The following is a 13,063-nucleotide window of genomic DNA, read 5'->3' on the forward strand; positions in this document are numbered from 1 at the left end:
TGTTGGTATTTGAACAGTTGTTATCATATTTATTAAACTTACTTATCATTTTGAGATATATCAATATTCTTGCTAAATATACTAAGTGAAAGTTAGCTTTAAAACTGTGAACAGCGTCGTTTAGGATAAACGCTTTGTCTACATTTCACTCAGCGTAGCACAGTCAGCAGAGTGAAACAAATTGACACTCTCGTCCAATCAGGCAGAATGTTGCATTAATCTTTCATTGAGGATTAAATTATCTATAATGCGTTATCAAGTAGTTGGATTTGCAAACTGAAGTCACGTGGCATGGGTCAGTCAAGGTCACGAATTCATTCTTATAACGGCATTCGCCGAAAAAGTACACCAATTAAATGTTGAATTCCTGTTGAGATAAGCCACAGTAAGGGGGGTGGGGGGCACAGAAAGAGGAAAAGAGGATTTTGTAATGGGCCTGTTGACATATCTTTTTAATAGAATGGGAAATGTTTAATCTCAACAGACTGTGTAAGTCTAAGTTATACTCTGATGTCTGTCCATGTCAGATACAATGCCTGGAAATGCACATAGGATCTTCCTCTGCCATTAAATGCCACAATATGACCTACACCGTTTCTGGTAAAATTTCATACTACTTGTATTTTCATCAAATGTATCTCAGGATATCAAAACATGTCCATGTTTTAACTGACCACAGAAATGGTTATGCCATAATATTTATTTGAATTTTTAAATTGCACAAAACGTCTGGCTACATAGACTGTGCCACTGTTACTAATTAGAAAAAGAAATGGATAGTATAAAATAAAATTGTTCTTTTGTAAATTAAATTAGTAAATCGTAAGTAGTATAATGCGCAACTGTAAAATATAAGTAGTTTTAAAGGTCCATAATGATTTATTTTTTTATCTTAAAAACAGATGAAATAGCTTTCCAAATAGATGTTATGTGTACTTACATGGTTAGAAAAGCACTACCCCTAATATTGCACATGAACTGTTATAGTTAGAGCCATAAAGGGAGGTAATAAAAACAATAGATTGAATAAAACATTCTAGTATATTCAGATATTCAGCAATATTCAAACTTTTGACAAATGTTAAAGAAAGTAATTATCAGAAATAGGATTTAACAAGAAATTAATGTATTTTATGTTCATAACGGAAAATGTGGCAGCCACATTTTAAACAAAAGCATTATGAGTCTTTAATTAGTTTTTACTAACTGTTAAAGGTAGAATTTGTTAATGGCAGCATTGATTGTATGCATCAATTTTCTTCTTTTTTGGGGGAAAAGTACTTTTCATTTATAACGATTTCATAAAGTCAAACTAGCGATTTCTAAAGCAATTTTAATGATATTATAATGAAAACCTAAACTCCTGTCATATTTTCTACGACTATGTAAACAATTAAAAAACATTTCGAAGGATGTGAATGTTAAAAAAAACAGTTCAGCAACAGCTATTCAGCAACTATAAATGTCTAAACATACTTCTGCAGGAAATTTACAATGTGGTAAAGGTTTGACTTTCTTTCAATTCTAGATAAAATTCTAGAGAAAAATCAAACTGGTACAGATAATTTGAAATAGTTCAATTAATCTTGTTGCCGGTCAGTTTGGGATGGCTATTGACAGATGGTACTAATCGCTCTTCATGATGTTATACATGTATAACCTAAGAATCACAGAAGTCTGTTGAGATGAGCCTAGAGAGAAAATGGTTTTTGAGAAAATATCAGTGTCAGTATGAAGAAAGAAATTAACATTATTACAGATTATTTGATCTCAACAGACTTTGTAAGTCTAATACTATGGACATAAAATTCAGACTTTGGACCGGAAAATACAAAAAAAAAACAGAATAGAAAAATCTTAAATAATAGAAAAAACAACACCAATTTAAAAAAATGGAGTAAAACTCTTTTTGATAAACGCATTTCATTAATAGTACAGATAGTCTTGTGACAGTGTGGTGTACGTGACATCGGGAACGTAAATTATGTATGCGGTTTTTAATAATTGTAGCGGTTTAGGCAGTTCATGGCCGTTGCGGTTGTCCCTTGGATGTTTTGTGTGTAAGCCGCGGGTCTCTTTATTATGGTGGCTGATTTCTGCCAGAACGACGTTTCCACATTTGGCGTTGTTTCGTTCCCTCGTTCTGGAGCCCCGCAACGCGCCAGAACAAATGTAAAGAACGACGCTTATAAACGGCGCCCCCAAAAAGTCGTCTTGGCGTTCTGTCGTTCTGGTGCCCCCGCCTTTTGAAAATTTGGCAAAATTAGGGGAAATAGCATCTAAAAACAACCAAAAAACAAAACACCTCCACCAGTACCCAGACATATTCAAAAAATAACATCCGGGCTTTGAATTAAGGCCCATTGTTCAATATACAATACAAATAACTACGATTTGGAGTACATCCAAGCACCGACCTGAAATTGATAACAGGTCTCAAAATTCATAGTTTTGCTGGAAACAGCTATAACTATGCAGCGAAGCGTAAACAAGTACAAATGAATAAACTTCACTGACTTTTATAGGTTGAACATCACTAAATCTGACTGTTCTTTATTTACATTTAAATCTACGTACTTATTTTTGACATTTTCTAGCATATCAGATTTTCAGAGACTTATATTCCCATAAAAAACTAACTTGTATATACGAAAACTACAGTTCGTTAAATACATCCCGCTGAATTTACCCCTTTTTGCTTAATTCAATGTCTCTTTTCGAGACATAAAGTTCTTATGCCGCCATTTTTACCTATCATGCAATAGGAACATGACGATTTCGATAGAATGCTACACATACATACTGAAATGCGGTAGAGCAAAAGAAAACACGATGCTATTGAGAAAGGGCATGGGGAAAGGAAGATATTTATATATATACTATGTATATTTGGACTCCTTGTGAATAGACCTGTGGAGGCTTGCATTTGTTATAGCAGTGATCAGCCTATAAGTAGGCACGTGAGGTTGTTCCTAATCCCCGTACCGTAAACGTACCGTACATTTATATCCGGGAACAATGAATTGTGTAAAGAGAATGGCGAAAAGTACAGATTTTGCGGTCTTTTAAACAGTTTCGTTCGGCCTTCGAGAATCTTGTTGTTTATTTATTATTTCCAGTAATTATATGAAATTTTTCTTTCGCACCTTCAAACGTAGTCAGGATCAAAAGTGATTTATATTCAGCTGATATTTTGAAAGCTGGTCTGCCATAGGTTTGTGTAAATAGTTTTGTAAAAGGTGTGTACTTTGGAAAACAGTTTATATTCGGAATATTTATGTATGTAAATGTGTATTTTAATACACATACAGGGAAATAGTGGCTACAGATGAAAATAAATAAAATTCGACATCTTAAATCTTATATTGCGCAGGTGGTGATATATAATTTTTTTTCTTGTCCGCGATACATTCACTACACCGAACACTCATTTTCCTGTACACGTATATAATGAAAATATATATTTATATATCATCTAATGCTTGACCTCTTCTTTCAAGTATGCTAGTAAACTTGTACAGTGACCATCGGCCATGCGTTACGAAAATTGATTTCTAGAGATCTATCAATTTTCGACTGACAAATCCCAGTACATAAACGATTTAGTGAATTTTACAGGATACGTTAAATATTGCGTGAAGAATTTAGGACCCTTGGGGTAATGCACGACACAAACGGTCCTATAAATACAAACAGAAGGAAAATTCAATTCAATTCAATTTATTTCGATCATGGCATATTACATGCATGTGATCATGACAACACAAGTAACAAAATATAACAGTCAAGAAACAGTTACATAAACATATGAACAGTATGCTCTCATAATAAGATAATGTAGTTAATTGTTACAAGTATCAGACATTATTTAGCAGTATTATTTTCATAAGCGGTCGCCATATTGATGACGCCATTTCCGGATCCAGTCGCGGTCGCCAACTTTATGTATCTTATTTTTGTCTTAGACCAAGGAATAATCTGGTATATGTGGCTATATTTCTCAGTTATCTTCGAGCGGGATTACAAACGGCAGTGCACTAATCAACCCACATCTATTGTTCACGCTTCAGTTAAAATGTTTCATCCAAACGAGAAAGTACAGAATGACACAAATTTCTAACGTGACAAATCCGGTTTTTCTCTTTTTATTTTTTCACATGAACATATACATAAAAAGTACATAGAAAAAGTATCACATACAGTATAGAAAACAAGGATAAAACAAACAAAAAATAGAAGATCACAGTGGCGCATCGCTTCGGAACGGTCAGTGGTAAAACAATAGACGGAAGTTTATACCGGATGTATGGTACGCACTCATTCTTAACTCCAATCATGTTTCAAAGTCACAGGACAGTGTAAATAAAAATTACCTCCGCCAGGTACATCGTTAACACACGCAATGATTATAGAAGACATGATATGTAAAACAGAAAAAGTGTTCTTGTTGATTTATATAGAACGCAAGCCTAAAGAACAATACACGTATGTACCAAGTCCTTTTAAGAAGAAAGAGCATCAAGAGAAACACAATTAATTGCTCGACTTAAGCTTGGATGTTTTCTGAAAGAAGCTAAGATGTTATACAGAAATGATTAATATAGTTAACTAAACTAGCATCAACTAAACATTACTATAATTTATGTTCCCTGTTTTGTCTTTTATTTCCACATCTGACATACATTGTAATCTCATCATAATCAGTCAATTGTTAGTATAAAATTCATTCTAGAAATCCACTTCACGCTACTATGAATTTTTTCTAAATGTTTTTATTAAGTTGGTTTGTTAATGTTATATAGAACATTTCTTCACATACTCCCTTTAAAAGGGATAAATGTTTTTGGATCTTTGATAGATAATTGTTGATGGATTAACAATGCGGACTTTGTTCAGTTTGTATGATTTTCAAAAGCAACAGTGCGCCGATTGATATGTTTTTAACTGTTCTATTTGCAGATTCAAAAAGCATGACGGAAACAGAGGGAAATAGCTCCTGTTATAGGATCTTCAGAAAGATACAAGCCAAAGGTATCGAAGAAGACGACCTAGGAAAAGCCAAATCGTTTCGAATATGTAGTTTACGAAGGCCACACATGCGCGCCTTTCATACGTCTTGGTTCTGCTTCTTTATTGCTTTTACAGCATGGTTCGGTATTCAGCCACTAATACCAACGATAAGGAAGGAACTAGGTCTCTCTAAAAAAGAAGTTGCAGGATCCGGTATTGCTAGTATTTCGGCAACACTCGCTGTTCGTGTCTTTGTTGGTCCATTGTGTGACAAATTTGGTCCAAGACGAGTGATGTCTGGTTTGCTGATAGTAGGTGCCGTCCCTCTAGCGTTTTCTGGTTTGATAAAAGATGGGACAGGTCTAATCATAGTACGTCTTTGTGTTGGTATACTTGGAGGCTCGTTTATACCTTGTCAATTCTGGACATCTGCTACGTTCAATGTGAAGATCGTTGGTTCCGCCAATGCCTTAGTTGGAGGCTGGGGTAATCTCGGAGGAGGGTTCACGTTCATTATTATGCCTGCACTATTTGAACTGGTCAAGCTTTGCGGGGCTGATGAATTCCTTGCATGGAAAATTGCTCTCGTCATCCCAGCCGTTATTCTTATTGGGTTTGGTCAGTATAAGCTTAACATATATATTATATATATCAAACTGTGATGTGCGTATATGCAAGAAACACGTTGATGCTATATCTACGTATTCATTACTTTACCCATATTACTGCCTTTTAGTTTTACTTTTATGTGCGAAAGTGCATAAGTTGGTGCTTGTATTCAGATTTGAGGTCTGATGATAGTGCATGCATCTGCGGCCATCCTCAATCATTAAATGTGGTCGCCATATAGGCCCATCATGTGTTTCTACTCAGATTTGAGGTCTGATGATAGTACATGAATCTGCGGCCATCGTCCATCATTAAAAGTGGTCGCCATATAGGCCAATCATGTGTTTCAAATGGCGTACGTGCTGTTTAAACAAACAGACTTTCCTATTTGTTTAGTTGTATCTATTTCCTTTTCAAACGCAAAAATATATAAAGCGTTCTCTTTTACCCTAATGGTATAATTTGTTTTAGGCTTTCTTATACTTTGGACGTCGGATGATTGTCCACAAGGTAAATGGTCGCTGAGGAAGCTTCCCAAAACGGACGTCTTTGGTGCAGAAAGTACAAAGTATGAAGAGGTTTCTTGTGTAGATGATGACAACGTTCAATATGCAGTTAAAGCTAAACAGCAAGGGATTGATATCACAGCCTTTGAACAGAATGAAAAACGTGAGTTCTTAAACAACGTACAATATTAGCTCACTAGGTTAAATTTACATTTCCATTTGTTTTCTTTTTCTTAAGGAGCAGAAAAATTAAATGATCTAGCTGAAATATTTGTGTGTGATAAGTACATCTTCAGTGTACATTTATGTTGTGTGAACTACAAACCTAAGTTAATAAAAAGTATTTGATGCACGTGGAACATGTTTATAATTGTACATTTCTATGATATGTTCAGCGATAAACTAAATTTCCTCTACGAAACCATATCTGAGTACAACGTTCCATATGTACAAGATAGTCCGGACGATAGTAAGTCAATTCTCAAGTATTTCTTATTAACAAAAGTACAAATCTTTTTCGTTTCATGATTCAATACCACATAACTATTTACAGGTCATGTCCCCTTAATCTATATATCGTTTACTCGATCAAATGTTATAGAACGTGTTCGTTCATGTAACAGAAACCCGGAGGCTATATCCAATTTAACTCCACATCATTTACTTAACATAATGTCATTACGCCAGGTATATTTACAGGACATATTTTTAGAGGCAAAGCCTCTTAATGAACACAAGGTTACAGGAACTGTCCATTTAAATTATTTTGAATCCTGGTCCAGGCAAAGGTATTTTGGAAATGGTCTTGAGAGTCTTCCACCCATGTGTGAGGTCAGTGCTGGTTCTCCCCAGGAAAGAAATCTTCACTTGTATAGATGCAATACACCCGGCATGTTGAAGAGCAAGGTTGGCTACTAGTATTTGCAAAGAGCTAGGCTCAGTAAGCTGGATATTAGTATGCTTGTATCTAACAAAAACTCTCCCTTTCTGTTCTGGGGGCCTTCTCTCCCACTGTTCCTTTGGTCACATCGCTTTGTGTCTGTACTGTCGGAGGATATATTTAGTGTCCTGAGTAGCTGCCTTTTCATGTAAAACACCTGAACGTTTATATTATGAAATGGTTGCTATAATAAATCTTGTATGAAGGTCTTGATTTCAAATCCTTGTCCAAAATTGAATCTAATACCTTCATATTCTGATATGACAGTTCAACTGCTTCGTTCCGAATAGATACAGGAATGTCTTGTCCCACCCACGTGGTACTCAAAGGCATGCTCAAAAGCATATATGTTTGAATGGTAATTCAAGCTCTATGATTCTTTCATAAGAATGCAGATATATTGTTATAACATGTTCAATTTATTTATTAAGTCGCCAATATGAATGTGTAATGCCGATAATTACATTATCATTGTCAAGTCGCTTTGTTAATTGTAATCTATTCACATGTTGACATGCCAGATATAATATTTATGTCAACAAAAGTGTTACAGGGCTAACGTTGAGAGAAAAATGTTAAGTAAATGTATGTATGAAACATTGATTTATGTCAACTATTTTTAGATAAGTTGATTTGTGACGTGTCATGTTGACATCAGGCTAATAGGCGGTTGACAGAACAGCAGTTACTGAGGTTTTTACCAAATTGCTTATATATAAGTTGACTTTTCATGTACGATTATTCAAATATGATTTATTCATTTTATGTGGCTAACATGCCGGCAGAATAATGCCTTCATAAAATTATTCTTTTGACAGATACAGAAAATGGTCGTGGAAAGCACTGGATATGGGACAAGATGTGGTTGGTTGTAACGGTGGCAGTTCTTGTCATCCAATACGGTCTCTGCTTTGGTGTTGAAATAGCCGTGAACACAGTTATGAACTTGTACTTCTTGTATAAATTTGAAAAGGAAGATTGTGTAGAAGGTTTACAAGACGTTATGCAAACCAATAACACCACTAACATGACACTCACCACAGTCCTTGTACCATCAGATGATCCAAATCCATGCAGTATTCTATCACAGAACTCTGCAAGTCTAATTGCTTCCCTCTTTGGTTTGATGAATTTGTTTGCAAGAGCTCTTGGCGGAATATTGTCCGATTTGTTGAGGAAATACTTACAAATCCCTGGTCGGCTATTGGCGCATATAATATGTATGACTGGAGAAGGTGTAATGCTGATTGTATTTAGCCAAATGGGGACAATACCTGCAGCAATTATAACTATGGTTGCGTTTAGTTTATTCGCCCAGATGTCTGAAGGCTCTACTTTCGCCGTTGTTCCATACATTCATCCACAACGTGTTGGTCTTGTTTCAGGATTCATAGGTGCAGGAGGGAATGCAGGTGCAATGATTTGGAATACGATATGGCTGAATCTGGTTGATACTGATCCTAGTCAATGGTTTTTTCTTTTAGGTATATTTGTTCTTTGTGGAAATGTGTTGACATTGATTATTCCAGTGCAGAGAAAACGAATCTGGAATGTCTTCACTAGATAGATAGTATAACAACTTCCACTGTCGAATATCAGTTATGTTTTTTTATTGATATATAACCTTTATCACGTTATATTAATCAGCTATTCATTTGGGTCACCTCTTCGCCAGTTTCTCTGTCAGACCTTTACATGGTTTTCTTTGTGTTGTACATACAACAAATATTCATCAGTCTCGTACTGTGTTTCACTTACTTTCATCTTTGGTATACAGTTTCCAGAGTATCTTTCAATTTCTTTAACAATATTATATTATACGGTGCTTCTATTATTTAATCGGAGCTTTATCAAATTGTATCTATCAGTTACTCATAAGGGTGTCCCTGTCAAACTCTGCTCAGTTGAAGCATTACCATTTGCTCTTTCAAACAAAAATAATATTATGAACACATAAAAAAGTTTCAAGTCCGAAACATTTAACTTGATGGAGACAGCAAAGTTATAATTATGTTCATTGTAATGTAAGAGTTATCACGCATTCTTTTATACGATAAAAGTCCCTAAAATCACATCCCTGATACATTATTCTTTTGCATTTTCCGTTGCAATAATCTGAAAACAGCTAAAATGTATCAATTGAAATTTGATGTTACTGAAAGATGTTGAAATGTAACTTCCTTTCATATGAAAATACGTTTGACAGTTCTGCAAAAACTGCTTGTAAGATTGAATATTAAACTTTATTAATTGGTTACAATTTTGTTTAAAACCAAATCAATATATCTGTTGAACATTTCAATTGGAAAGCAATGTTTTAGCGCATTACCGGTTTGAAAACCTATGGAAACTGTTCCCTCCATAACTTGCCCGAGTATCGTGGTTTTTGAATATGAAATAATTTGATTTTTATTCATTTTGATAGGATACATCCACATGTTGCATACGACTGACAGAAACTTATGATAGAATTCTTAATTATAAGAATATTTTGCAGGTTTGTTTGATTTGGATCTTCTAAAATTAGATTAATATCATTCAGCATGTGTGAAAATGATAAGTATATTGCAAAATTGAATGAGATTTTTTCTGATATCTTGCAAACATTTTCAGATATATTCTTATATACCTGTGATGTGAGGTGGTCAGATGGAAGTTTTGCTCAGTTAAGATAATTCTTCATTAGATAGTTTTGGCTGTGTTATTTTTAATATCTATGGTGGTTGATAAAGGACATTTCGTTATGTCGCGTTGGCGTGCGCGAGGTTTATGTAGTACATTTCGTTGTGTCGTCCTAGCGCTCGCATCATCTCGCTATAACGAAATTTCTAAAGTTTTCCGTGTCGTTTTGGCAAACTTCCAAAATTTCGTTAGGGCGTGAGCTTTTCATATTTGTTTGTATTGTGATATGTTAGATATATATGCATGTAAATTATATACTATGCATCTATATATGCGCGAGATTTCTGTATTACATTTCGTTCTCACATCTTCTCGCTATGACGATTCTTTTTTAGCTTTATGTGTCGTTTTGGCGAACTTCCAAAATTTTGTTAAAAGTAGCATTTCATATTTGTTTATACTGTGATATGTTACATAAATATGCATGTAAATTATATACTTTGCATTTATATTAGCAATAAAATGTGAATATTATCCATCTCTTCCGTAACAAGAGTAGTCCTTGATCTACTGTAAAATTGAAATAATTACATTTCTATGATACAACATTCTAAAGAATTACAAAGGTTTAATTAGGAACGTTTTAAAATATCTTGATTAGTTCATAATTCATCAACAAACAATTATTTTTGCTGGGATTTTCAATTCGAAATTTCAGACATGTTAAACAAAAGTATTAAAACTTCAATTTTGTCATATAAATGGAGTGTAATACAAATTTCAGATACCTTGGTATAGCATCATCTCGTTTTGTAAAATCTCGAAAATAAATCAAAATTGTTTATAGGCCAGAATTTTATGCAGATTAAAATAACATTCTTGTCATAAATTTGAAATTTTGAAAGATACATTAACACGTGTATAGATCTTAGTATCATGCCCTGAAGACATTGACAATGATGATTAACTTATATATGGGTTCTTCAAAATAAGCAGAAATTCCCGATTCACGAACACCCTGTTTCGGATTTGGCGGATTACGCAGTACAACAAAATGAGAAGAAACATAAGTTGAAGTATACGTGATGCTAGCAAAGCATGAATAAGAGGTAATGAATTAATCGTCTAATGAAATATTCCTCATGACCACACTCTTCTTTCCTTACACCTACCTCGACGCCTTCAGCCCACGACTAAAGCGAACATGTATTGTACAAATTAATCAAATGAATTGAACAAATTTCATTTAAACAAAATACTGAAGTGTTTAAAAGTTTCATTTATATGTATATTAGTTTCTGAGGAATGCGGAATTAAGAAGTCAGAAATTTTTTTGTGTAACGACTGGGTACACAACGATAGATCAGTAGTTTCCGTAGCGGTTTTTATCAAGTCTTTATCACTTTAACAAAGCAGAGCGGAAAAAGAAAAAATACTTTCTCCTGGCATGGACGTTTTACAAAAGTATCATGCCAAAGGTATATTTAGGTTCAATAGGCCTAGGCCAGGTGAACGTCTTTAGGGCAATTATTGCCCTCTTGTTTTACACTGCTTAGATAATAGATGGTGCTTCACACGTACTGATCATAAATCGTACGAGTCATATTGAATATAGTGTCAAAACTAAATACCGCCGTGTACTTGGCAATAGTTTGAATGGATTTATTTAGCAATATGTCAAAACCTTCATATATTCTTTGATGTTTTGGAAGCTGGCATATCCAAAGAAAATGTGTCACTTTATTTTCACATTAACATAAAAGATAAAACTATTACTTAATTTTCTAGCTACTGAAGGACAGCTTTCTTACATTAATCAGAAGAGATGAGTGTCATAAGTCTCACGAACTTTTTTGAAACCATCGCCTCCTTATTGTGAATCGTATGATCTACCTACTGAACAAATCAGCAGAGCTCAAAATTGTTTAGTCTAATTTGCCATTGTGTTTATTTACATCAATATTAATCAATCCGCATTGGTAGCCTAGTACTGGAGCGCCCATTTCAAGTGCAGGAAGTCGTAGGATTGCTCCCAGGCCCCTTCATACAAAAGAACTGGTATTAGCAGCTTCCTCGCATGGCGTTCGGCAATAAGAAACAAGTTCTAGGACGGGTCAGCCGTGTTTCAGTATAATTTGACAGGGTGGAGTATCGTGCCACATTTTTACGGCTCGAAATTCAAGTGAGGCAGCACTATAAAGCTGGGCATTGTGCTCATTGCTACAAGTAGCCATCAATGTTTACATGACTGAAACATTCTTGAAAAAGACGATAAACCCGAAAGAAAGCACACATCATACTCAAATTTACTGTGTGAACACTGTTTTTCTACTTAAAGTAACAGTTTTTCAAATAATGGTAACACTGACTTTATTCCTATGTGCATAACATCACATGCTAGTTGAAATGTTTGCACAGTTTTTGTCTCTAAGTCAAATACTTCATTGGCAATGTGCGAATTAAGTTCTAAAATAATACATTTGTAATTTAAGGGCCATAACTCTGCTGTTATTAGATAAAAAGTAAAACTTCACACATAAGGATTAATTAACGTTTCTGTAAAATTCGTGCCTCTGTGTCAAATACTTTTTGAGCAGCATTAGACACAAATCTGAAATCCAATGCAAATCCCAAAGTGTACAACCTCACATTCTGAATAGCACTTCTAAAACGTTTCATATGTCTATGTAATATACTTTTGGATGCAAGGCCAACATAGTTTCTTGTCGGACGAACGGACAAACACAAATCTTAGTTACCCCTCTCTCCTCCCGCCAAATAATCACACAAAATATAAGTGTGAATATCTTTTTCTCTAGGGTGCCTCAAGTAATAGGTTTTAATGAGACAGAATTCTAACTCCAACATTAAAAAATCAAGGTCGAGTCCTGTGGGACGTTTTAAGTTTTGCTCACTTCGTTCAAACATAACATTGGAGCAGAAGTAAAACCTACCTACATTTCTTCAACAATATGTAATTTTACGCAAAATAGAGAATTTTTAATGCATGTAACTCAGTATTTTTAAAGATGTAAAACCCCTTCTGTTTCAGAGGTAAATTCATTTTGAACAGCAAGAAACCACAAATCAAATGAAAAATGTTCACTTTTGTACAATAAATCAATAATAAGTCTTGAAAAAAACTTTCTAGAAAAAAAGGAATATAAGGAAAAACAATTTGATCCCAGTGGGGCTTGAAACTATACCCCCTGAAAAATTTAAGTCAGAATAGGTTTATTGTAGGAATTGAACACTCTTCAAAAGGAGGTACACTATTACAAGTGACATACCTTAAAAAGACATACACTGCGGGTAAGAGGAAGCAGCAGTTCTAGAGCAAATGTAATGTAAGTCCTCTGACCCTACTCTAAAACAT

General features: G+C 34.5%; 1 protein-coding gene across 1 annotated transcript; it reads left to right on the forward strand.

Annotated features, from left to right (window-relative positions):
* The first annotated feature begins 4,970 nt into the window (after window positions 1-4,970).
* LOC123531027 (uncharacterized) lies at window positions 4,971-8,632 on the forward strand. Its single transcript, XM_053518133.1, has 3 exons — window positions 4,971-5,628; window positions 6,091-6,288; window positions 7,884-8,632. The coding sequence occupies exons 1-3, from the start codon at window positions 4,971-4,973 to the stop codon at window positions 8,630-8,632; spliced, it is 1,605 nt and encodes a 534-aa protein (XP_053374108.1).
* Window positions 8,633-13,063: the final 4,431 nt, after the last annotated feature.

The sequence above is a fragment of the Mercenaria mercenaria genome, chromosome 11 (assembly GCF_021730395.1).
Source record: "Mercenaria mercenaria strain notata chromosome 11, MADL_Memer_1, whole genome shotgun sequence".
NCBI classification, from domain to species: Eukaryota; Metazoa; Mollusca; class Bivalvia; order Venerida; family Veneridae; genus Mercenaria; species Mercenaria mercenaria.

Coding starts and splice junctions, on each gene's coding strand:
- LOC123531027 (XM_053518133.1), top strand. CDS start 4,971: ATGACGGAAACAGAGGGAAATAGCTCCTGTTATAGGATCTTCAGAAAG. Junction 5,629..6,090: donor CGTTATTCTTATTGGGTTTG/GTCAGTATAAGC, acceptor AATTTGTTTTAG/GCTTTCTTATACTTTGGACG. Junction 6,289..7,883: donor CTTTGAACAGAATGAAAAAC/GTGAGTTCTTAA, acceptor TTCTTTTGACAG/ATACAGAAAATGGTCGTGGA.